This window comes from Synchytrium microbalum (assembly GCF_006535985.1).
Source record: "Synchytrium microbalum strain JEL517 chromosome Unknown SmJEL517_scf0024, whole genome shotgun sequence".
Classification (NCBI taxonomy): Eukaryota; Fungi; Chytridiomycota; class Chytridiomycetes; order Synchytriales; family Synchytriaceae; genus Synchytrium; species Synchytrium microbalum.
Genome location: NW_022158373.1, coordinates 1 through 10,259, shown reverse-complemented (window position 1 = coordinate 10,259; position 10,259 = coordinate 1). Strand labels below are relative to the sequence as shown.

Sequence of the window (10,259 nt, the reverse complement as noted above, 5' to 3'; positions counted from 1 at the left end):
TACACGTACTGTTACCCACTAGATCTAACAGCCTCTTCGCCCTTTAGAGAACAAACGATAAACTAATCGCTCCATTCGACATGGGCAACACCACCCACACTCAAGCGAATGGAATGATGCGCATTGAAAGCAAACTGAAACGGAAGGGACGATATGACGACGAAGATGACGAGCACGAGGAGATGCATGTCGAGATGTCGGTATGTTCTTGTCTTAGTAACGTTTGTGCTTACACTAAGTCACTTAAGTGACGATGTTGAGTTTTGTGGTGATCCAAGAACAAGGACTCGCTTTACTTGAATCGCATTCTCTAAACTCACTTGCATGTCTTCCAACCTAGAAAAAACGCTCAATCCACACCCCAACGTCACCATCCACCACACCATTCTCACCCGTCCCACTCGACGCACCCATGTACGACTCACCCACAACAACAGCTCCTACATCCACCCTCAACTCTCCCCACCACCAACACATATACTATGACAGCACATCCTCAACATCATCCACAACCCCAACATCCTCACTATCCCCAACATCCATGGACCTCGACGACGACGGACTAGACCATACGCCATGGGCCGAGCAGCAGCAGCAAAACTATATCTTGATGCAGCAGGCTTTATTGCGCAACAACATCAATAACGGCTATAATGGGTATAGCGTGGTGAGTCCAACACTGGCTATGAATGCCACGCAGTCACGGTATGAGGCGGAAGATGCACAGTTTAGGTATTTGTGGGGTAGCGTGGTTGATAACCACAACGAAAACAGTAATAATAATAGTGGTAGTAATAGTAGCACTAATGGTATGATGGGGAGCGCGTCGGCAGATGTGGTGGATATGGTGGCGGAGAATAGTATTATGGATGCTGGTACTGGTGCTGGGAGTGAGAGTGTTGTTACTAGTGGTGAACAATGGAGGATACGGTCACAGGATGAGTTTGTGGCGTATCGACATTATGAGGAGTAGTGCAAAAGAAGGAGTCTAGTGTAATTTTTGGAGTGTAATTTTTGGGAAGTGAGTTGTAGTAGTGTTTGTATATAATAGGGCAGTTCCCTTCTTTAATATTGTTGTTTGTGGACTGATGAATATAATTTGTGAGTAAATCAACAATACTGTCGTTGACCTTCTGAATGTCACATCAAATGTAGTTTCCAATATGTTGTATTTATTCAAAGCAGCGAGTACTGTGTCTTTACTCTTCCAAAAACCAAGTAAGAATATATACAATAAAAAGCATCTTCCGATTCGTTCAAACAAGTATAAAATGCCCTTCAGGCAAATGACTACCACCACCACTCATTTTCACACATTATGTCCATTCCTAGCAAAGTCGAAAACAGATAATGTGAGACTTCACATCCTCTGAAATGCCCACAAGCACCAAAAAAAATGCTTGCTAGTTACCCCTATTGTAATAATCCTCAAATTACTACCCCAATATATCACGACGCAGACACCTTCTCAACCTCACTCTTGGCCTCCTCCCACGCACTGACCCCTCTACGATGATACTCTCGTTGGGAAAGCGCATACGCCAACATCATATTCCTCAAATCAGCAATCTTGCGTTCCTGAAACAAGTCCAAATCCTTTTGCACCATCACATTAGCATCCTTTAAGTCAGTCAAAGCGGATTGTAACTGGTCTTCAAGGGAAATGATCTTGTCTTTGGTCTTTGATATATTGTTGCGTCGTGTTAGTTCCGGGTCATTGTCGATTATCGAGTTGATTGCTGCCATGAGACCTGGTGCTCGTGGTCCTGATGAGGATGTGCGGGTTGTACCTGATGATGACGAAGTGTTATTGTTATTATTACTATTATTGTTGTTGCTACTGTTGGTATGTTGAGATGTGTTTGATATACTAGCAGCTGATGATCCACCTTCTGCACCAATAGCGGCTGTTAAACGTTGAGCTTCCTGTTCAGACCGTTCAAGAGTAACTAAATTCTGATGCTTGGATTGTAGAGAATCCGTCAAGTGCTCAAATGCCGCATGCCGTCGATGACGATTCAACAAGACCTTTTCTATGGTTTTGCTGAATTGGGAATACTCTCCCAGTGGCTCTGAGAAGCGCTCTTCGAGTGTTCCTGCTAGTGCCGTGGTGGCTGATACGGTAGAGTCTACAGCTTGTCCAACTTTTTCAATGGCTTCTGATAGTTGGGTTTCGGATAGCGACCATCCATTGTATACTGATCCTAATTCACTATATGTGGATGACATTTCTTGATAGTGCTTTACAATCCGTTTATGCACTTTAAGTGTGTGTGAGATATGTGCTGCAAACCTCGAAGTAAAGTCTTCTGATGCAGCATAACCAGCATCTAATAAGAGAGAAAGGAGTCTTTAATGAAGTGATTTTCAGGAAGAAGCATGAAAAGCCAGTAGGAGGCTTATGTCATTCGAAGTGCAAAAAATAACCACAGACGTCATAAATGGACCGTGTCCAAGATCACCAGCACCACCCGCTTCTTGCGTCATAGTGAAATCAATTGGTGATGACGTTTTCCATCTAATCTCGACCACAGCCCGCACTACCTCCACCGCGCTGACTTGCCAGCGAAGCAAAAAAAGCCATCCCAACATTTACAGTACCTGGTTGACGCAGTGAAGCCCGTTCTCCAATAAGCGAACCAGTCGAATCCTTCTTTCTCAAATGATGAGCCATACCCGACGACGCCAAATTATCAATCCACGTGACATTCGGCTGCAAGAATTGATGAAAGACGTGTTCCTTTCCCAATATAGGATGAGCAGCTACCCGATTCAAGAAGGACTGCAACAGCCGCTTCCTCTTTTCTATTATACTGGGATCTTCCTTAGCTTTGCCAGGTTTAGTAGCGTATGCAGCAACAGAGTGCTTTTCAGGTATAGGTGGCACGACGATGGTAGGATACACCTTTTGCAACAGTTTACGAAGTCCTTCGAAATCTGAATATCGGTGTTGGGTTTCGAGGTTGAATACGTATGGTTCAGTCAAGTCTGTTTGGATTACATAGGATATGTATGAGGATCCGAATTCGGATACCTTTTTCGCGTCTGCTATTTGGATTACGGGAGGTGCTGTGGGTGGTATACCAGATGCTCTGATTATAGGTGGTCGTTTGGCAGCAGCGTTCAATGAAGCTGCCGACCAGTTTTGTTGTGATGTTGATGGTCGTGAACCACTTAACGATGACCTTCCATCCCCATTAGTGTTTGTAGTAGCACCTGTAGTTATATTTGGACAAAAGGCCGAGAATGGCATAGCACGTAATGCTCGATCTATATTACAGCACGGTTCTTTAGCGCCGTCTCCTACTGCATCCTTGACTGGCACGGGGATTGCGTTAGACGGCAACACTTGGGTCGTGGATTCGAGAGATCGAGAGCGGTGTAGCGATGAGGAGGAGGAAGTGTTTGATTTTGAGAATGTGCCAGTAGCAGTAGCACCCGAGTACTCTGATAAAGGACGAGGTTGGTTTGCAAAAGATGACTGATTTCTTGGTGAGGTTGGAGCATGGTCTCTGTATTCAGCGTCGTCGTCGTTGAAGCCGTGGACACCACTGTCATGATAATTCATCACTAGTAGATCGCAAGACGCCAGTTAGTCGAGAGACGATTGACAAGGTTGTCCGGAATGTATTTGGTGTATAGAACAAGCAGCGATTAGTAAATAGGACTTACTTGATCTGTAATAAGATATCAATACAAGTCAGCAAGCCTGTGATTATTTCGTCCTAGTCCGTTTTGACGGCGCTATGTTATATTCGTATGTTCTCGATGATTGACGGCACTGCTAGAATTTGGCAAGGAAATTGGACGTGTTATTAGAGCTTGGGCGTGTACAAATACTGACAATTCTATAGTAGTTGCATTTGCTACTATCATGCTCCTTACTCAAAACGCCAAAATATTGCTCGCTTCCCATTTCCCAAAAAACATGTCGCGATGTATTGAATGAGTAAAGATACTAGGTATGTAGCTCCAGCAATACCACTCTGCCATTCAACGACACGTTATTAACTCATCCATTCCACATAGACACTCACGCACTCGCCTCAAACACATCCCAAAATCAACACATCAACAAAGACCACGATGATGCAGTTCCCACCAGCAGACACCACAAGCACGAGTGCCGCCACGTCCTCACTCACAATGGCTTCCCATTCAAAAGATCGCATATCCTACTACTACTCGCCTGGCGTCGGCGAATACCATTATGGAGAAGGACATCCAATGAAACCACCGCGACTCGCTCTCACACATAATCTCATTCTCGCTTATGGCCTCACAAGAAAAATGGACGTGTTTAAACCCAGAAAGGCAGAGGATGTCGAGATTACAGAGTTTCATGCCGAAGATTATGTCGAATTCTTGAAAAGGTAAGAGTAGAGTGATGTTTGGTGTCAATGTATTGGTACTGGGTGTTGATTTATATCGAATTACGCGTAATTTAACGCGTACGTCTACATGTCATCCCTCCATCTCACACAAACCCCATTTCCTACATATAGAGTCACCCCAGACAATGTAAACAACTTTCAGAAGTTCCTGACTAGATTCAATGTCGGTGTGGAAGACTGTCCCGTATTTGATGGAATGTATGATTTCTGTCGTCTGTATTCAGGAGGATCCATAGCTGCTGCTCGAAGACTCGTCACTGAAAAGACAGACATTGCCATAAATTGGTCGGGTGGGCTGCATCATGCTAAAAAGTTTGAGGCTTCTGGATTCTGTTATATAAATGATATCGTGCTTGCTATATTAGAGTTGTTGAGGTACGGTACCGTGGGATGTGATTAAGGACTTCAATGTATTTGACAACCCAACCATATATGTTTTTCTTGCTCCCGAGGGAGACCACAAACGCAACAATGAAACTCATGGTCTAATACTTATTCATCAAATCAGGTTTTATCCGAGAGTATTATATGTAGACATCGATGTACATCACGGTGATGGTGTACAAGAAGCCTTCTACCAAACAGACCGAGTCATGACCGTATCCCTGCACCGCTACGATGGCCTCTTTTTCCCAGGAACAGGATCTCTAGACGAAATTGGTTCAAAAGCAGGCAAAAACTATTCCATAAACGTGCCCCTCCAAGAACACATTGACGACGATGCCTACTTTTACGTCTTCAAGCACGTAATGCAGAACGTCATGGACACATACCGCCCATCCGCAATAGTGCTACAATGTGGCGCCGACTCGCTCGCATCTGATCGTCTAGGCTGTTTTAATCTGAGTATCAAAGGGCATGGCAACTGTGTTAAATTCATGAAGGGGTTCAAGGTGCCCATGATGGTATTAGGTGGTGGTGGATATACTATACGGAACGTATCTAGATGCTGGACGTACGAGACCGGTATTCTGACTGACACGGAACTCCCCAATGAAATACCAAAGACTACCGACTATTACTCGCACTATGCACCAGACTACAAGCTCCACCCGCCTATAGTCGACAACCACGCAAACAATAACAATACACGGCAGTACCTCGACAACGTCCGCTATCAAATAGCCCAGTACCTGAAGTACGTCGGCGGGGCACCGAGTGTGCAAATGCAGGAAATACCACCGGGTCTAACAGGTTTCCAGGAATATAACGATTGGGATCGAGTGCCGGATCAGATTGAAGACTCGAGACCTGATGTGCGTGTAGATGGGTTAAGTGGACGTGCTACTATGGAGCAGGTCGCTGACGCTAATTCGTCGAGGAGGGCGAGAGAGGTGGTCGAGTTTGATGAGAGGGAGTATTATGATGAGAGTGGGGATGTGGATCGCGATGGTGGGGTTGATATAATGGGGACGTAAAAAGGTCGGCGTTTTATGGTGCATTGGGCCGGATTTTTTTGTTGTGTTTGGTTTGTCATTACATTTTGCATCTTGTAAAGGCGTTAAAATGCTTTCTGTAGAGTATAAAAGAACTGCATTAGACATCAATGTTTCGTAGAAGTTTGTGGAGTGGTTAAATGTTATATTCTTTAAATGTTGTTCTATTTGCTCCCTTTCAGTTGCATGAGACCATTTTTAAGAATGCTCTACTGCGTACGATACTATATAATAGCCCCATCAATTGCACCACTTAAATTTTAGTCATAGTAAGACAATTCCACGAGTCTTCTTTCTTACAAGCATTCAAAACTCGACAAGGTCTAGTGTGCTGATTAAAGTCTAGACAACCACCAACAAGAGTAACACGTTGCGGTATATGACAAAATGACTATTCAATGCATTACGAGACTTCAACTCCAGTGGATTCCCTCACTTAAGCAGCTTTATCAGTTCATGATATCCCTGCTTCACAGCAATATCTAAAGGCGTCATGCCTTCCTTGTTCTCTATACCCTTATCAGCCCCTTTCTCCATCAAGATCTTGACTATTCCAGCCGCTCGTTGACTAACAGCTTCATGCATACAGCTGTTGCCTAAACTATTTACGATATTCAATCGAGCCCCTAGTTCCAGCAAGGTATACACTGTCTGCGTAGACTTCATACTGATTGCGACATGTAGAGGGCAATTCCCGTCATGATCGACATCATTCAGATCAGCGTCATAAAACCGTAAAAGGCGTACCATATCTGACTTTCCACGGTCTCCGATAATAGGACTAAAGGCTGCGATATGTATGCATGATCTTCCATTGGTTACTCTCACTTCACGATTAGCACCAGCCTCTATTAACAACCTGGTAATGTTAATTCTTCCATAAAGTACTGCAAATACTAAAGGTGTTGCCCCTCCCAAAAACGGAAAATAAGGCAAGAACGTCGGACGGTCAACTTTCGCTCCATGAGCTAACATTAGTGGTATCATTCCTGGCTCATTCCATATAGCTGCGAGTATAAGTGAGGTGAACTCTGCAGTGATTTTGGTTCCTCCATACATGACTTGCTGGTGAACGATCTTATCACCTGGAGGCGATCTAGGGAGTAGCAGAGCGAATATATCATTATAGCCTCGTGAGCCGGCTGAAATTAGGGGCGACATGAGGGGAGAGACGAGAATATCGATTTGCAAGTCTGGTGCGTCCCAGCCAAGGTCAGTATCTGCTCCGACATCCATTAAATATTGGACCATATTCAAGACTCCGAAGGATGCGGCAGCAAATATAGCGGTGCCAAAGTATCTACTTTGGTAGTTGATGTCGGCTCCTTTCTCTAGAAGCAATTGAGCTACCTCTATGGAGCCTCCCATAGCTGCATACAAGAGAGGATGAATATCCTCATTCTTGAGGGCAGAGGGACTGACTCCTGTGTCCAGCAACCACCTAACTATATCTATGTGCCCCCTCTCAGAGGCAAAATCGATGGGTCGGAGTGCATCGTTTCTAAAGTAAGCGAACCTGTAGTCTTGACCCTCTGCATCTAATTTAGCCCCAGCTCCTACTAATGATTTGACAATGACCAGGGATCCGAACTGGCACGCGTGGTGTAGCGGGCTTTGTCGTTGGTTGTCTACTATATTTGGATTTGCCCCCATTCTCAACAAGACAGTGACTACATCAACGGATCCATACTGGCACGCAACAATCAGCAAAGTCTTGTTGCTACATTCAGCGTATTGGTGGTTGATTTTAATGGTTGGTTTTGAATCTAGCAGGTACTGTACCCGTGACAAATCCGCCAGTCGTGCAGCACTCATAACTTCATCCTAAATGAAGTTTGTTAACCCCAAGTTATGAACGGCCCCAAAGGGACTCACCATGTGAGATTCGTCTTTCTTTACTTTGCGACGGAAACGCTCACGTATCATCTCGTTCACAATCCGACCTGATGCATTAGTTTCGGGCTTGAATCCATTAGCACCTCTCAAATCCATATCGGCTCCATAGCGTAGGAGCACCTTAATCATATCTATCGTCGAGTTCGCAAACACACAAACGTAGAGCGGAGTTTGCGACAGACCATCATTGCTGAGACAGTTAACGTCCGCACCCCCATATTCCAGCAAGGCTTCACAAACGTTTGGATAATCGGAACTGGCGGCCTCAAAGAGAATTGGTGATTTGAAAAAACTGATTTCTTCAGCAGCCTTCAGTAATTTCGGCCCTCCACCAACTTGCAATATGTGTCTGAGAGCAAGTGGCAAGTTTTTAAGCACCGCTACTATCAGCATGGCTCGACCATAGCTTTGTAGTGCTAAAGTAAGAGTCTCTATTAACTCTTTATCTGCCTCTATGACCGTATTCAGATGGTCACCCCAATGACTGAAGGCGTAGCCAACGTGAGTTGGAGTACCAGATGATACAATTCCTCTAAGAAGCTCGATCTGCACTTGAATGCTTTCCATTTTCAGATTCACTGGCAATGCAAAGAGACACATCCTGGCAATATACGATTCTGAAATCTGTCTGTCAATATAGAATGGCAGGGCATCACCAACACAGCGGTCTGGAGAAGTGATAAAGTCGGCTACTGACTTGTGCATAAGCTGCACTGATGATCTCGACATGGATAGCAACGATTCCACTCGAGTAAGGTTCACATTGACACGGCTGGGTGGTATCACTAAAAGAGAAGACAGGTCCTCAATCGACATAGGGAGTCGCAGAGTCGTGATGGCTCCTACAAGGTCTCTATATAGACGTACTGCTGATTCTGATGCTCCTTTGAAGCTAGACGTAAGTGCTCTAGTATAAATACTATCCATGCGATCTTCGTCGTTTCCTAGAGTGCCTGTTTCTAACTCGGTAATGGTTTCTGTTGGATCCTCCGAATTATCCAAAGCATCGCAGGCCAGGTACAGCCATACGAATAGACCGTGAGCCATTACACTGAGCCTGTCTGCGAGACCATCTACTGTTTCGTCCGAATCCAAGATAGGCCGTAGACGGTTCATTCGAGATATTGCATATAGTTTTATATCGTTCAGATTGTCCAAATCTCCCAAAGTCATCATTCGTGGTGTATATGGTGACAGCTGTTTCCTAAGGTCTTGCAAAGGACGACTAGTAATAAATAGGAGGATGCTCTTGGGAAGTGCTTTCAGCTGTTTGGTAAGAGTTTGTAAGAACTCCTCTCTGCTCTTGCTGGCTTCCACAGCACATTCGTCCAGCGCATCCAGCAAGATGACGGCTCTACTACCACGATACTCGGACGAAGGTTTCACTATAAGCCCCTCAAATTGCATACCAATTGATGGCGTATTGATTATAAAGTTGGGTTCGGCTTGACGCAAGTCCAGTAATGCCTTCCTAATATTAGAATCAAAGACCGCCAATTGGAAGGCGAGTGTAGCAATTATTCGGAAAGGGTCATTACGAGACAGCTCATCGTGTTTGCAAAAGAAGTGAGCAGCCAACTGATTTCGACGTTGCAGTTCGTCAGCAAAGCAGCCAGCTACAACGGATTTGCCTACACCTGCTACACCAGACAGCCAGTAGACTCGAGATTGATCTGAATTCTCCACCCAACTTACAAGTTCTGTCAAAAGCCAGCCTCTAGTTGTTTCAAGTCTCTTGTCCTTGAGCCTAAACATTGTCAATCTAAAGTCAGGTGGATTCAACCATGCCTCCAAGTCAGACAAGTCGTCCTGAATTGAAGACAGATCTCCCAGGGCTGAAGCAGGAGTAATCATCGAAACCTCCTTTAACTGAGCATCGATCATTGGTTGGTTGACTAGTTCCTCCAAGACTAACAACGGGACCATTCCAGATTGACGGCTGGCTTGCGAGTACCCATGAACCCAACCTGACAAATAACTCGATTTTCAATATTATGAGCACCTATTTAACGTTGAACTGACACATACCATCGCTGAACGACTCTGTAACAAATACCAGATCTCCCAAGTTGAGCAACAGTTCGTCAGGTTCACGAGGCGTATACGACGCCCGGGCTCGGTACGGAATAAAGGATCTTGAAGTAGCAGGATATGATGGCTAGATGAGCTGATCGTTAGAATTTTCAACCATAATCTCGACAGGTATTTGGAACTTGCAGGCTCAGCTACGTGCTCTTGAGCTGGCACTGAGCTTGTCGATACATTGCGTGCTGAAATAGTGGAAAATGAAGTCATGACCGCTGGTGGTAGGCTGATGTGAAGGTTGTGGGCTTGCACAAGAGTCTGAACAATGTGTGGATTATCTCCTCCAACAAAGAAGCTTGTAGCGAACTAAGAAGAGATTATATTAAAATTGATAGAATAGATCAGCACTAGGCTGTTCTGGTTCTCTCTTACCGGGGTTTCATCCGCGTCTTTGGTTTGTCGTCTGCAGCCATTGAAAAGCGACCCAGTTATAAACCTAGTTAGTCGA

General features: G+C 44.8%; 2 protein-coding genes across 2 annotated transcripts; one reads left to right on the top strand and one right to left on the bottom strand.

Annotated features, from left to right (window-relative positions):
* Positions 1 to 1,449: 1,449 nt before the first annotated feature.
* On the bottom strand, positions 1,450 to 3,568 carry SmJEL517_g03961 (uncharacterized protein; the record flags this gene model as incomplete). Its single annotated transcript, XM_031169889.1, has 2 exons — positions 1,450 to 2,330; positions 2,602 to 3,568. The coding sequence occupies 2 exons, from the start codon at positions 3,566 to 3,568 to the stop codon at positions 1,450 to 1,452; spliced, it is 1,848 nt and encodes a 615-aa protein (XP_031024092.1).
* A 518-nt stretch (positions 3,569 to 4,086) lies between these two features.
* On the top strand, positions 4,087 to 5,812 carry SmJEL517_g03960 (uncharacterized protein; the record flags this gene model as incomplete). The annotated part of the gene is made up of 3 exons (XM_031169888.1): positions 4,087 to 4,373; positions 4,506 to 4,769; positions 4,903 to 5,812. The coding sequence occupies 3 exons, from the start codon at positions 4,087 to 4,089 to the stop codon at positions 5,810 to 5,812; spliced, it is 1,461 nt and encodes a 486-aa protein (XP_031024093.1).
* Positions 5,813 to 10,259: the final 4,447 nt, after the last annotated feature.